Source organism: Camelina sativa, chromosome 3 (assembly GCF_000633955.1).
Source record: "Camelina sativa cultivar DH55 chromosome 3, Cs, whole genome shotgun sequence".
In the NCBI taxonomy this organism is placed as follows: Eukaryota; Viridiplantae; Streptophyta; class Magnoliopsida; order Brassicales; family Brassicaceae; genus Camelina; species Camelina sativa.
Genome location: NC_025687.1, coordinates 23,485,048 through 23,500,538, shown reverse-complemented (window position 1 = coordinate 23,500,538; position 15,491 = coordinate 23,485,048). Strand labels below are relative to the sequence as shown.

At 36.9% G+C, this 15,491-nt stretch overlaps 3 protein-coding genes and 1 pseudogene across 3 annotated transcripts in view; 1 reads left to right on the top strand and 3 right to left on the bottom strand.

Moving 5' to 3' along the window:
* Positions 1-664, bottom strand: part of LOC104777850 (protein SRG1) — a 2,536-nt gene extending 1,872 nt beyond the window's left edge. The window contains exons 1-2 of the mRNA XM_010502176.2: positions 336-664; positions 8-255 (exon numbers count right to left, since the gene is read on the bottom strand). Coding sequence (XP_010500478.1) covers positions 8-255; positions 336-569 — 482 coding nt within the window. The 5' untranslated portion in view covers positions 570-664. The remainder of the gene's footprint in view (positions 1-7; positions 256-335) is intronic.
* LOC104777851 (cytochrome c biogenesis protein CCS1, chloroplastic) lies at positions 726-3,542 on the bottom strand. The gene is made up of 8 exons (XM_010502177.2): positions 3,155-3,542; positions 2,850-3,069; positions 2,652-2,763; positions 2,270-2,542; positions 1,905-2,170; positions 1,615-1,771; positions 1,433-1,516; positions 726-1,267 (listed from the first exon to the last, which is right to left on the bottom strand). Exons 1-8 carry the CDS (start codon positions 3,540-3,542, stop codon positions 1,118-1,120), a joined length of 1,650 nt encoding a protein of 549 aa, XP_010500479.1. The 3' UTR covers positions 726-1,117.
* On the top strand, positions 3,913-5,303 carry LOC104779239 (vacuolar amino acid transporter 1-like). Its single transcript, XM_010503607.1, has 3 exons — positions 3,913-3,994; positions 4,085-4,695; positions 4,782-5,303. The coding sequence occupies exons 1-3, from the start codon at positions 3,913-3,915 to the stop codon at positions 5,301-5,303; spliced, it is 1,215 nt and encodes a 404-aa protein (XP_010501909.1).
* Positions 13,855-15,491, bottom strand: part of LOC104777847 — a 2,639-nt pseudogene continuing 1,002 nt past the window's right edge.

The window sequence follows — 15,491 nt, the reverse complement described above, 5'->3', positions numbered from 1 at the left end:
TTTTTACCTAAACCCGGTTGGGACTTGAGGCCAGAACTTAAGTTGACGCTTATCTTCAGGGTAAGTAGTGAGAAACAAACGGTCGATCCAATCAAGAACTTGGTCATCCGACAGAATCATATCGTTTCCATATCCTTGGATACTACCTGTCTCTCTCGCGCACTTTTGTTTCTCTTCGGTCGGAAGCGCAAAGAACTGCTTGGTTAGCTTGTAAATCTTGTCAAGAAACGCTTCAGTGATTCCATGATTCATCACCTGCTTTGCTTACTTCAATCAAGAACTTGTACAGAAATTGATTCATGACTCTGATCTTCACTAAATTAAGAGAGTCAAACCTGAACAACGCCCCATGTAGAGAGTGCCGAGTGAAGTTTCTTCAATTCTTGTTGACCCTCTTCAGAAGAAGAGAGGAGAAGATTTAGATCGATGGCCGGTATATCCATCTCCGGCACGGGACTATTAAGAGGTTGACTTTCTCCGTCGCCGGTGGGTGCATGGAGATATCTCTCCGGTAGTCCTTCGCCGGCTGCAATCACTTCTTGGACAGTCTTGAACTTTGGTTTCTCCATGGTTGCTACTGATTTTAGACGATCTTGAGTTTGATGAGCAATTTGGGACAAAAGACAAGAAGACGATCTTGACTTTGTTGTCAGTTTGGCCCCAAAGATAACACTATTTTATTTACTTTCTGTCGGCAATTGAATATTATTGTTTACAGGGTAAAATATTTCTACCGAGGATAATATAACAGAGCTAGTAAAAAACAATTGTAGTATCGATGAATTGTAGTTAAGAGAGATACATACAGATCATATAACTTGACAAACAAGAAAACCTACCCACAAAAAAATAGTACTCACCATCTATTCTCTAACTTCACGGTGTAGAAGCTAAGACTCTGACTCTTCAAACAAAACCTCCATGCAAATCGATTCTGAAGTTTCAGTCTCTAACTTTCAAGCTCTTCTCTCTCTCTCTCTCTCTCTCTCTCTTCCCATATGATCAGCAACATGTAGAATGTGAATGTGTATGTGTTCTTGAAAACTATACCTTCTTTCATAATTCTGTACAACTATATTGGTTTTGTCTTGAAATGTACCAGAGTTCGAAGAGCTAATCAAGATTGCTCAGAGACAACTGAAGTGTTCTTATTGATTAGCTCAGGAACTTGATCGAGCAATCGATTCATGTCATCAGGGAATTCGTTCTTCGCTCTGTTGGTTCTTCCTCCGACCACCAATGTTGTTCCGTTTTGTAGTGCCCATATCTTCATATAATGTTTCAAACAAACATAAGAGAAAAAGGGAAACCAGAGTTAGATGATGAAGATGTTGCTGGAGGTGGAAGACCAAAATCTAGTAAACCCAAATGCCAAAACACATCGGTATAAAACAAGACTTTGATTGATAACGATTTTAAGTGTTACTTTTACCTGTGAATGAGATAAGTAACTAATGCAGGTTGTGAGCATTAAAGCACCAAAACCAGCATAGACCACTGGTACTCCTGGGTCAGTCTGAGAAACAAGACCAAGAACAAAGATGTTGTATTATATTGAAAGAAACTAAGTCTCATCTTTTGTATGTGCCAGTGCCATTTCAAGAAGTGTCTTACTTTTAACTCAAGACCAGTGCTTCCAATTGCATCTTCAATGACAATCTTCATACCATTAACCTCAATGGGAAGCTTCGAGTTTGGTCTCCTTATTCCAGCGAATTTTCCTTCCAGATCATATACAACAATAGATTGTAGATCCCGAGCTAGCATAGATCTGAAAAAAACTCAACAGGAGCAAAGTTTAAGGCCTATACAAGACACATCAAAATATAACTATGTCAAGAATCCAAGAAAAAGTTACATCTCTTATACTCTTGTAAGTTCATCAAAGGTAAAGAGGTTCTTACATTCCTTTGACATTGGGAGCATTAGTATCACCAACTGGTAAGAAGGTCCCATATAACTTCTTGTCTCCATTGATCTTAATAGGTGCCATAGCCAAGTTGAATGGTCCTTCACCATCCTTTGTCACCTGCAAGGCTGAGAAACTCCAATCTGTCTGGTATATGGTGACCCCACCATATCTCAAGGGATCATTAACGCTAATTGTTTTTCTCAGAACCTCTTTCCCATTAAGGTCACGGAGTGAAAGATCAGAGTGATACTGTGAGATCTACACAAAATGGGAAAAGAAATATCAAACCAAGAGTTCTATTTAATTGTGAATGGTCACATGAATAGAGAGAACAGAGAAAGCAAACAAAAGACTCACCTCTCCACTATCATAATAATCCATGGTGAATCGATTAACATGAACTTCAGTATTAAAAGCATCTGCTGGAACTGAGAAAAACCCAATTGGGGCCAAGACATCTCCCATGACAAAATTTAACCCTTGCGGAACTGTGACCGAGCCTCTAAAGCTCCCTGTCGCACTGAGGGTTCCACCCACCATAATCAGAAGCATTGAGATATGTACTCCAATAGGCGCAAATCGACCAGCCAAACCTTTAAAAGCATACAATGAAGGACCCTTCATAAACACCTGCAGAACAAACAAACTGCAAACTTACTACGACTTAAACCAATACAATCAAACAAAAACCTCACAGACTCCTATAGAAGAAGTTAAAACTGAGAGAAGTAATCCTAACCTCAAAACCATCACCCATCAAAATCATTCCCAAGTCTTGAATAGATGCTCTTGGCAAAGTATCTGCAAACTCCTGCTTTTTAATTGCCTCATCTGACTTCATAAAAGTCCATCTGCAATTTACTAAACTCATAAGCTCTTCTTCTTTAGAAAACAAGGAGTTACAAAACGGACACAAAGGAAGAAAAAAAACACAAACCTCCTTGCAACCTTAACCAAAGGTATCTGAGTAGTATAAGTACAAGCCATAAGTGAAGCAGCTAAAAGAAGCAACATCCCAAGAAAGATAGGAGAAGAGTACATATGATCAAATCCAAGTGTAAAAATCCATCTCCAAGTGAAGAACCCAAACACAGGATTATCCTCTGGATACTTTTGGAAATAGAAATCAGGGGTTTCACCTTGTTCAATCACAGTCCCTTTAAAAAGATGAAAACTTTTTATCAGTTTCTCAAATACCTAATGCAACAAAACCAACATCCAAAAGAAGGAACTAGGACTTACCAAGAGCCATAAGAGCAGCGATGGTGGCCATTTCTGTAATCGCAAGAGGCAAATTAGACAAAACTGACAAAACCTTTCTCGGTAACTTCTTCAAAAACCCTAACCCTCTTCCGTCTCCTCCTCCTCCATTACCATTACCACCTCCCTTAACAACCCGATCGCCGGAAACTTCCACGTCCGTCTCTTCCGTAACCGGCGGCGCCGAGTCGGAAAGCGAGATGGTCTTCGTGAGATTTCCGCTACTTCTCTGATTCCCATTCTCAGGCTTCTGAAGCTTACAATTTGTGGTCAGAGACACATTTCGAGTTCTGTAGATATACGAAGAAGAACGAGAAAGAGGATGGAGCTTGGAGAAATGGAGGATCCTAGGGTTTAGTGTTACAATCATATTCGAAACTTTTGAGCTCTCTCTATCTTCTTCTCATTCCTCAAAGCTTCTTCTTCTGCTGTGTGGTGGGGATAAAAATTGGAGCTTTGGTGGCAACTCTGTTATCTTGTGTTTTCTTTCTGATGAAGAAGAAGATAAAACTCCGAACCGGTTTCACATTTAACCGGTTTCATATTTAACCGGTTCAAATAACCAACTTTCCGGTTTATTATTTTGGTCTACTATAAATATACATAAGCACACTGACACAACACACACATCATTACTCAATAATTGACATGTTTACAAAGCTTTTTTTTTTTTTTTTGGTTAAAGAACACTTTTGAGTATTGCTTTAATAGAACAATTAAAAACGTATTAAACCAAGGAGATGGAATATTCCGACGACAGTAACGGCGACGTTGGCGTTTCCTCCGTCCACGCTTGTTTTAACACTTTGAACTCTTTGTCAGGTATCAAATTATAATAGTGCAACTTTTTTTTTTTTAATAGAACTATATATAATATAATATCCACTCTTAGGCTAAATACATATGTGTTAGGTGTTGGAATCTTGGCTATTCCTTATGCACTTGCCTCCGGTGGATGGATTAGCATTTTATTTTTCTTTCTGATTGGAGCTACGACTTGGTACACTGGTTTACTCCTCCAACGTTGCCTTAAACTCGAGCCTACGACTCGTAGCTACCCTGATATAACGTACAAAGCGTTTGGGAAAAAAGGTCGGTTATTAGTCTCTATCTTCATATACATCGAACTGTACCTAGTCGCCACGGCAATCTTGATCTTAGAAGCTGACAACATGTCTCACATGTTTCCACATGCGGCAATCCGATTTCGTGGATGTTTCATACTCGACAAAAAGAACTTGTTTATCGTTGTTGCTTCTTTAATCGTTCTTCCAACAGTGTGGTTGGAAACACAAGTTTTTCTCTCGTATATATCAGCCGGTGGGATCCTTGTTTCTTGTATACTAGTAATGTCTATTTTTTGGATCGGTGCTATTGAAGGTGTCGGATTTAAGAACAAAGGTGTTTTGGTCAACTGGCCAGGAATTCCCACTTCAGTTAGTTTGTATCTTGTTTGCTACACAGCACATCCGGTCTTCCCAACAATCTACAATTCTATGAAGAACAAAAACCATTTCCCTAAGGTAGTCATATTTGTCACGGAAAACATTTTTAGTTACGTACCAAGATTTTTTTTTTTTTAATTTCTGTTCTTTTTTTGTATTTAAAGATTCTTTTCATAAGCTTTGCGTTATCATCAATGATATATGGAGTGATGGCAATCTTTGGATATCTAATGTATGGAGAAGAGGTGCAATCACAAATCACTTTAAACCTTCCAACACATAAGGTCAGCGCGGTGATAGCAATCTCTACCACAATTGTGAGCCCCTTAACCAAATATGCATTAATCCTTTCTCCCATCATGGAAGCAATCAATACGCGGTTGATGAAAGCAAACTATAAAAGGAGAAGCGTTCGTATGTTGACTGGAACCGGGCTGGTTTTAGGAACAATATTGGTTGCACTTGTTGTGCCATTGTTTGGGTATGTAATGTCTCTTATAGGCGCACTTTTGACTAGTTTTACTTCGATAGTATTTCCATGTGCAATTTATTTAAAGATCAGTAAGGGATATAGGAGATGTGTGGAGTTTGAGAGTGTGGTTTTGGTGGTGATTATTGCGATGGGTTTAGTTCTTATGGTCACGGGGACTTACTCGGCGATTGTTGGGATCATTGTTCACTTGTGAGTTGACAAAGATTGTTGATGATGTTCAATGTTTTGTTTTCCCTCAAGTTTCTAGACTCTGGTACTCCATAATTTTTTTGCCTATGAAACTTTTCAAAAAGTTGGAGTGGTGAAATTGTAATAATATATGTAACTGTAATAAAAACAAAGTTAATGATATTAACGAGTTAATTTTTTTTTATCTAGTGTACGAAAATCTTTATTTTTCTTTTACGTAATCTTTCTATATTTTTATGTAATATCTCATCATAATTAATAATAATATTTATTTTGCTTGAAATATATATACAGTACTCTGTTGTTAACAGTAATAGAGTAATATATACAGTAAAACCTCTATAAATTAATAATGTTGGGACTAAGACATTTTATTAATTTATAGTGATATTAATTTATCTATAAATTAATAATTATTATTTTATAGTGTAAATTAATAATTATTAATTTATAGATATATTTTTAATTGTTTATTTTTAAAAAAATTATGAATTGGAACAACTATAGCAAAATAAGATTAAACTTTCGGATGTTATAAATTTTATGGTTTAGGAATTGAACTTGTAATATTTAGAAAGCACTATTTACAATAAATTACAAATATTATAGACAAATTGACTTATACACATGAGACACATAAATTCAAATCTATGAATAATAATATCAATTCTCCTATTTTAATAATCTGTCAAATTATCAAATTGTAAATGATGCATATCTAAAAATTAAAACTTTAAATTTAATTATTTGTATGACATGTTATAAAATATTTTAGAGATATCATTATAGGTTGAAAATACAACATTACAATTGTTCTATAGAATTGAGCTTTAGGAGAAACATACACTATTATATCAGTATATATATATATATACATATATATATAAATTTACATAATTATTAATTTATGATATTATTGGGACCATATTTTATAAGGAGATTTCGAAAAAAGTATTATCTTATTATCTTATCGAATATTGTTAATTTTTACACTGACCTGACTTGGGACCAACAAAATTTATTAATTTATAGTGTTTATTAATTTATAGAATATTAATTTATAGAGGTTTTACTGTAGCCATTCGGAAAACGTGTCATTGTTGGACAAAATTTATTTATTCAACAACGTAATAGTCTAACATTATGTCACGAATCAACGTGTCAATATATTAAATACAATTATTCATTTTATCAAGAGCTTCATTATTAAGGACAACGTAACAGCCTCACATGAAATTTACAATTCACAACAAATAGAAAACGAACAAACTTGTTTCTAGAATGAGTGAATTCATCGGCAGAGGCTGGCCAAATCCGATTAATGTTTTAGCATCTTCAAGCAGTTTAGAGCCATAAATGTCATCTCATTATGATTTCTAAAACGATTATATGAGATCCCACCATTGTTTATTTGTTTTGTAAGTTAGGCGACTGCAGGTATTTGTACGTATATTTTGGTTTAATTGGGTAACTAAATTGTTATTAAAGCTTACACACACACACAAAATAATAATAATAATTAGAAAGCTCATAACAACTTTATTTTTAATAATATTCGAGAAAGTCCTTATAATACGGCTCTTCAAGCTAAAGCACGAAACAGAGGAATGTGTGGAAGCAAATAATACTGATTGTTTTGTTCCCCTAGTGTTGGTCATAATTATTGTGCGGGTGTATATTGGACCCTCTACCCATTCTTTTGTTAAATGCAGTTATGGCGATGCAAAGTGTTGGGGCTCAGCTAGACCTTGATCAGTTTGTTCCACTTATTAGGATCATGAAGATTGGTTATTGACTGGTTCACAACCGGTTAACCATGGTTCAATTAGTTTGGTTAATATGTGTTAGTATATAAAGGATATATGGATAAACGGATGAGGTTAAGCTTTTGTAATATACACAGTTATTTCTGGTTAATAAAGTTTGTTAGAACCGTAGATGGTTCTCTTCTTCTTCTTCTTCTTCTTCTTCTTCTTCTTCTTCTCCGATATGCTTTTCCGGTGAATTGGATTGTTAATATGGTATCAGAGCTTTGCTCTTAAGTCTTCCGCTTCGTTCGATTTCATTGGAAATTTTGTGAGAAGTTAGATTGAAAGAGATGAGCTGTTCAATTTCTTTTCTCCGAGCTGTGTGAATCCTTATTACTGTGATTTTTGAGTTTTCGTTGGAGTTTTCTTTGGGTTTTGCTATTCTTCTTTTTGTTTCTCGCCTTTGATTGACCTGTTCGCAGCGGATTTCTCTTTTTCTTTTTCAATTTCGTTGCGATTTCTTGAATTTTTTTCTCAAATTCTTCATTGAGAATGGGTTCTTTTGTACCTCCTTCTTTTGTACACCCAACAAACTCGAATCCGCGTGACCCTATTGAGTCTTCGCATTTTCAGCTGGATCAGTATGAGAATCCGTATTATTTGAATAGTAATGATCATGCGGGACTTGTTTTGGTTTCGGATCGGCTTACGACAGCTTCTGATTTCCCTTCTCGGAGGAGATCTGGCGTTAAATGTGCGTAATAAGATGGGATTTATCAACGGTACGATTACTAAACCTCCGGAAACTCATCGTGATTATGGAACTTGGTCACGTTGCAATGATATTGTGAGTACTTGGTTGATGAATTCAGTATATTTCTACTGCTAAGGGTATGTGGAAAAGCATAATCACTAGGTTTAAGCAAGATGATGCACCTAGGATATTTGCTATTGAACAGAGACTTAGCAAGATTGAGCAAGGTTCTCTTGATGTCACAACCTACTACACGTCTTTGGTTTCTTTGTGGGAAGAACACAAGAATTATGTAGAACTTCATGTTTGCACATGTGGAAAATGTGAATGTGATGCGGCTGTTAAGTGGGAAAAGTTGCAACAACGAAGTCGTGTGACTAAGTTTCTCATGGGTTTGAATGAGAGTTATGAACAGTCAGGGCGTCACATATTGATGTTAAAGCCGATACCGACTATAGAAGAAGCTTTCAATATGGTGACTCAAGATGAGAGACAGGGGACTATTAAGGTAATCACTCAAGTTGATAATGTGGTATTTCAAACCACGACACCTGCTTCTTATGATGGTGATAGTGCTTATGTAGCTGCTTATAATACCATGCGACCTCAGAAGCCTGTTTGCACACATTGTGGCCGATTGGGACATACTATACAGAAATGTTATAAGCTTCATGGTTTTCCTCCGGGCTATAAGACTGGTGGTTACAAGGGGAATGGTGTGGTGCAGAATCAGTCATCCTTTACTGCTCGTATGCAGACTACTCAGTTGCAACCTCGGATGCCTCAAACTCAACCACGAATGTCGTATGATCCTATTCAGAAGGCAAATGCTAATGTTTATGCAGAACATTCATCGTACTCTTCGATTGGTCCTTCTTCGTATGCAGCTTCTCCTGAATTGGTTCCCCCTGCTCGTCTTGATGGTAATCCTTCGCTCTTTACACCACAACAGTTACAACAACTTATATCTCAGTATAACACTCAGGTACCAGTTCAAGAGCCTATAGCTTCTTCTAATACTGCAACGGTTACTGCACATGGTCTCATGGCTCAAACTTCTACTTCTGGTACTATACCTTTTCCTTCCACTAGCCTTCGATATGATAATCATATTCTTACCTTTCAGAAACATGCTCTTTCTTCTTTACAACAATTTCTTGCACCTAATGATTGGATTATTGATAGTGGTGCGTCTAGTCATGTTTGTTCTGATTTAGCAATATTTAGAGAGTTAGTTCCTGTTTCTAGTGTTACGGTTACTTTACCGAATGGTACTCGGGTTCCTATCACACACACAGGCACCATTTGCATTACACAAACATTGATATTGAATAATGTTTTACATGTACCTGATTTCAAGTTTAATCTGATTAGCATAAGTTGTTTAGCTCAAAGTCTATTTTGTTCTACTCATTTCTTTCCTAATTGTTGCCTTATTCAAGAACTTTCTCAGGGCTTGATGATTGGGAGAGGTAGACTCATCAATAATCTCTATACTCTTGAGACAGAACCAAAGTCCCTCTCGCCATCTCTTCCTGCTGTTTGTTCCGTTTCTGCTACTGCATTGGTCGATGGAGTTCTGTGGCATCAGCGACTTGGACATCCATCACCTGCAGTTTTACAAAGTCTTGTTAGTATGATTCCTTCTTTTAAGTCTGTAGTTACAAATGCATCTCCTTGTCAAATCTGTCCTCTAGCTAAACAGAAGCGCTTAGCTTATGTTTCCCATAACAATCTTTCATCTCAACCGTTTGATTTAGTCCATTTAGATATTTGGGGTCCTTTTGGCATTGAGTCTGTAGAAGGTTTTCGTTATTTCTTTACTCTGGTTGATGATTGCACTCGTGTAACCTGGCTTTATATGCTAAGAAATAAAAGTGATGTTTCTACAGCTTTTCCTGCTTTTCTTAAACTTGTTTCTACTCAATATGATTCCAAAATAAAGGCAATTTGATATGATAATGCACCTGAACTTGCATTCAATGACATTGTTAAAGAACATGGGATGTTACATCAATTTTCTTGTGCATACACACTTCAACAGAATTCTGTAGTTGAACGAAAACATCAACACTTATTGAATGTTGCTCGAGCATTGTTATTTCAGTTTAATATTCCCTTGAAGTACTGGAGTGATTGTGTATTGACTACTGCTTTCTTAATGAATAGGATGCCTTCACCCTTGTTAGCTAATAAGTATCCTTTTCAAACTCTTTGTCATAAACTTCCTGACTATACTATGCTTAAAAGTTTTGGTTGCTTATGTTTTGCATCGACTCCTTCGCATGATAGACACAAGTTTTCTCCACGATCGAAACCTTGAATTTTTCTTGATTACCCATCTGGTTATAAAGGGTATAAGCTTCTCGATTTGGAGTCTCATTCTATAATTATATCCCGCAATGTTGTCTTTCATGAAGATGTTTTCCCTTTTAAGACATCAGACTTGTTATCTCAGGCAGTAGATATGTTTCCAAATAGCATTTTGCCATTACCTACTCCATTACATTTTGTTGATTCTTTGCATTCTCTTGATGATGTTGATATTGACATACATGATGAATCTGATGCATCACATACATCTGCATCAAACACTGCACCGTTGGACCCTAATACTATTCGTGTGGAGGATACCATTGTATCACGAAAGACAACTTCTACTTCTGAACTTACTGTTAGACCTAAACGAAATGTAAAGACACCCTCCTATCTTTCTGAATGTCATTGTGCCCTTGTTCCTTATATTTCTGTAGATCATTCTTTTGCTGATGCTACTACTCTTCCTCTTTCTTTTCCACCACTAGAAAAAGTGCTTCCCACTAAATCTCTTACCACTCCATATCCTATATCTTTTGTTGTTTCATATGATCGTTTCACTCCTGTTTCTCAATCATATATTTTCTCCTATAGTCTTGAAACTGAACCTAAAACCTTTGCCCAAGCCATGAAATCAGTAAAGTGGACTAATGCAGCTGGTGAAGAGCTTCATGCTCTCGAATCTGCTCATACTTGGGATGTTACTTCTTTACCACTAGGTAAAAATGTTGTTGGTTGTAAATGGGTATTTACTATTAAGTATAACCCTGATGGTTCTGTTGAAAGGTATAAAGCAAGACTTGTAGCACAGGGGTTTACACAACAAGAAGGTTTGGATTTTATAGAGACTTTCTCTCATGTGGCTAAGCTAACAAGTGTAAATTTTTTACTTGGTGCTGCTGCTAAACAAGGATGGAGCTTGACACAGATAGATGTATCCAATGCTTTCCTGCATGGAGACTTGGATGAGGTGATCTACATGAGTCTTCCTCAGGGTTACACTCCCCCACCAAATGTTGTCTTGCCACCCAACCCGGTTTGTCGACTTCGAAAGTCCCTTTATGGCTTGAAACAAGCATCTCGACAGTGGTATAAACGACTGTCTTCCATTTTCTTGGGTGCAAACTTCATTCAATCTCCTACTGATAATACTCTATTTGTCAAAGATAGCTCTGGTTCTTTTATTGCCATCTTGGTATATGTTGATGATATCTTGATTGCTAGTAATGATGCCAATGCCGTTGAGAGCTTGAAAGCATTGTTGCATTCCGAATTCAAAATCAAGGACCTTGGACCAGCTAGATTCTTTCTTGGATTGGAAATATCTCGTTCTTCAACAGGTATTTCAGTTTGTCAACGGAAGTATGCTCAGAACCTGCTCGAAGATGCAGGATTACTTGGTTGTAAACCAAGTCCTATTCCTATGGATCCTAATTTGCATCTTACGGCTACGATGGGGACGCCTCTACCTAATCCTCGTTCTTATAGAGAACTTATTGGCAGACTACTTTATCTTACCATCACTAGGCCGGATATCACCTTTGTTGTTCATCAACTTAGTCAGTTCATCTCTGCCCCTTCTGATATTCATCTTCAGGCAGCTCATAAAGTTCTCAGGTATATCAAAGCTAACCCTGGCCAAGGCTTAATGTACTCTGCTGATTCGGACTTGAGCTTAAATGGCTTTTGTGATGCTGACTAGGGCAATTGCTAGGATACTCGTAGATCTATCACTGGCTATTGCATCTATCTTGGTAACTCCCTTATCTCCTGGAAATCTAAGAAGCAAGGTGTCACTAGTCGGAGCAGTACAAAGTCTGAATATCGCAGTATGGCTCACGCGACTTGTGAGCTTATTTGGTTACATCAGTTGTTTAAGGATCTACACCTTCCAGTAACATGTCCTGCTAAACTGTATTGTGACAATAAATCGGCTTTGTATATTGCTATGAATCCTGTTTTCCATGAGCGGACAAAACATATAGAAATTGACTGTCACACAGTCAGGGATCAGATTAAAATAGGTACACTCAAGGTCTTCCATGTTCCTTCGGAGAATCAACATGCTAACATCCTTACCAAACCGCTTCATCCAGGTCCTTTCTATGGATTGCTCTCTAAGATGTCATTATCAAAACTGTATCTTCCAAACCAGACATCTTTGAAGCTACAGACTTGAGAGGGGCGTATTAGGATCATGAGGATTGGTTATTGACTGGTTCACAACCGGTTAACCCTGGTTCAATTAGTTTGGTTAATATGTGTTAGTATATAAAGGATATGTGGATAAACGGATGAGGTTAAGCTTTTGTAATATACACATTTATTTCTGGTTAATAAAGTTTGTTAGAACCGTAGATGGTTCTCTTCTTCTTCTTCTCCGATATGCTTTTCCGGTGAATCGGATTGTTAATACCACTCTTGAGGCTGAAGGAGAAGCTCTACTTTTTTCACTACAACAAACATGGTTCAGAAATTTTACTGCGATTATTCAGTTGGAACGATAAAGATATCACAGATCTAGCATTTCGTCTAAAACCTCAAGTCTTAGGCACCCCACTTCACTAATGGTTTGCGTAGAAGACGTCAGCATTAAAAACATGGCCATGCCAACTGCCTTATATGGAAACTATCATAGAAAATAGCCAAAAATAAAATCTAACGTTATTTGCAACACTAATATTCTGTAGGGTTAGCCTTAGCCGGATAGGTCCGTAATGTATTGGTTTTGTATGCTCAGCGCCCACAAGAAGGTTCATCGTGTTTCACCCAGGCCCGGCTCAACATAATCCTAGATTTAAACTAACAATAAGTTAATTTGATACTAGATGGATCATATTTTATGTATTAAACTTATTTTAAATTTAGTGTAATACAATGTTAGACTATCAGTATATTTATATTTTAAGTTGTAACTTTTATAGTTCAGGATAGAGATACCCACATATTAAATAAACATGACAAAACACCCATACCTGAAAGTCAAAAGAGGAGGAATTATAGAATAGACAAAGTAAAGAGGAGAAAAGGAAAAGTAGAAAGTTATAAATGGTGGAACAGATGGATTAGAGAGAAAAGATAACGAAAAGGATCCACTCTAACAAATTCTCTTTTAATTGTATTTTCCGTAAAATACAATTAAAGGTAATCAATGTTACCGAAAATAATTGATTTCTACTTTGTGCAAAAAGAAAGAAACTTGTTTTTGTTTCCTAGAAATCTTTACGTACGTCTCTAACAAATTCATCCAAAAAATCTAGACTTCTAGTAAAACAAAATTTTCCTAGCAAAACTTGAAATTAGGCAAGGGCATTATCTTTATATATCTTAAGTTTCTAACGATAGAAACAGTACTTCTCATTAAATCCACACACGCACGTATCTTAGTCCAATTAAAAAAAAAAAAAATACAGAGTTAACGGGAACTACGATTTTGAGACGAGAAAAGCTATATCCCTAAAGAAAAGATCATCAAAATATTAAGTTCACCGTTCACATATTGGCCAATAAATATTATTAAGTTTAGAAATTTAAAGACCTCTATAAATATTTTAAGCCCATTCTGAAATTGCTTGAGGTTCACAGAGTCCTATCTTTTTTTGCCCGCACATAGACCATATCAGAAAAATGGTCGAAAAATTGTACATGTTATCACTAATTTGATTTCCAAACTTGGGAATCTGTTGGACATTATTTCTTTTTTGCGAGCAATACTTTATTTTGGTAGGACTAGGCTATTAGACAGACCATCAAACTACTTTTGTCAGCAATAATTATAGAAATTTAAAAGAAAATTTTGATATTGTTACATAAAACAATAACTAAGGCCAATGACAGCTTTAACAAAAAGAAACAACACTACCATCCTTCATAGCATCGACTGATGAACCATCAACATCTTCGCCCCATTGTACACAAACTTTGCATCATCTGTACGTTCAAACCAAATCCAAAAACGTAAACCGGCTCAGACTCGATAAAACCGAAAACTTAAAATCATAATTCAGACTCTCATTCATATTATTGACACATAATTAGTTCATTACCGGAAACAAGATCCAAGTTGAACTCAGGAGGCACATTGTCGTCTGACTCAACTGCTGCTTTAGCAGAGGCCATGCCAACTGCTAAACTCTGGATTAGATCTAACCCATTGCTCAGTGATGCGACTGTGCCGCCTACCAGACAATCACCTGCACCAGTCAGCTTCTTGACTTTGGCTGGTATGGTTGCGAAATGCAATGCTAAAAGACTCGAGCTGCGATACGATTCAAGTTCAGTAAACCGGTCTGGTGAACATACAGAATGTATACGTTTGTAAATCTCTCCACTTAGAGGGAACTTTCGGTTTATGTTTAGAGCCTTTTTCGGGTTCCCCTTGGAGCATAAGAGAGCTCCATTGGATCCGAGGGTTACAATAACTACTTTAATACCATTTTCAAGAAGAATCCAAATGGCTGGCTTTAGCGTGCGGTACATATCTTCAATGGACAGTTCTGATTTAAAGGGGTGGAACAAGTTCTTGGCGCAGAGAGCGTTGGCCATTGCTATGAGTTCGTCTTGGTTAGGAGACACTATCATTACCTGTAGAAAACAAAATTTAAATCTGTTGGTTTGCGAATAACCATAGAAGATAAAAAAGATCTAGCTTTCAAGAGTATGGAGACATGGCACTCACATACTTGGCAATTGATGTGATTCTCTGAGACTTTGTGACTGACACGGGTTCAAACCATACAGGAACATTGAACTCTGCAGCCACTTCAAGAAAGAAAAGGTCAAGAAGACAGATAAAACGATGGTTAGAACAATCATACTGTAAAAGCTATAAGCATTACATTTACAAGATGCTTCCAAAGCAAGAGTGCTAAGATTTGCATCTAGCATTAGAACAGGCGCTGAGCTTATGTTTTTCACAAACCGCTGGATCCACGCAGGTGTCAGGAACTTTTCCTGCCCGAGAAAAAACAATGTAAGTGTAAGTCACTTACCCAATGAAGTACAACAACAACAATAACATCCTTCATTCCCAGTTTATCGACTAGATGACCATACTAATACAGCAATAAGACATAAAAAGAAAAAGGAACGTACAACTGCATCTACACCAGCAACACCAGCCGAAACTTCTCCATTCGTATCATATACAAGGGAGACAATGGGAGTACTGATGTCTTCACGTTTCAAGATTCCTGCAACATCGTCGACCCAAGAAAAGAGTTTTTTTCAACCAAAGTGGAAAAAGAAACAGAGACAGAGAAAAGGGACTTACAAAGTTGAGATATTGAAATGAAACAAGATTCATAAACAGGGTTGATCTTTCATACACATGTAAAAGAGCAGACTTTGCAACTGAATAATGCATCAGTTTGCT

What these genes read in the sequence shown, in the direction of transcription:
- LOC104777851 (XM_010502177.2), bottom strand. Translation starts at nt 3,542, where the DNA reads ATGATTGTAACACTAAACCCTAGGATCCTCCATTTCTCCAAGCTCCAT. An exon ending in TTGGTTAAGGTTGCAAGGAG is followed by an intron (nt 2,764 to 2,849) that starts GTTTGTGTTTTT and finishes AGTAAATTGCAG; the next exon opens with ATGGACTTTTATGAAGTCAG. An exon ending in TGATGGGTGATGGTTTTGAG is followed by an intron (nt 2,543 to 2,651) that starts GTTAGGATTACT and finishes TTTGTTCTGCAG; the next exon opens with GTGTTTATGAAGGGTCCTTC.
- LOC104779239 (XM_010503607.1), top strand. Translation starts at nt 3,913, where the DNA reads ATGGAATATTCCGACGACAGTAACGGCGACGTTGGCGTTTCCTCCGTC. An exon ending in CACTTTGAACTCTTTGTCAG is followed by an intron (nt 3,995 to 4,084) that starts GTATCAAATTAT and finishes CATATGTGTTAG; the next exon opens with GTGTTGGAATCTTGGCTATT. An exon ending in ACAAAAACCATTTCCCTAAG is followed by an intron (nt 4,696 to 4,781) that starts GTAGTCATATTT and finishes TTGTATTTAAAG; the next exon opens with ATTCTTTTCATAAGCTTTGC.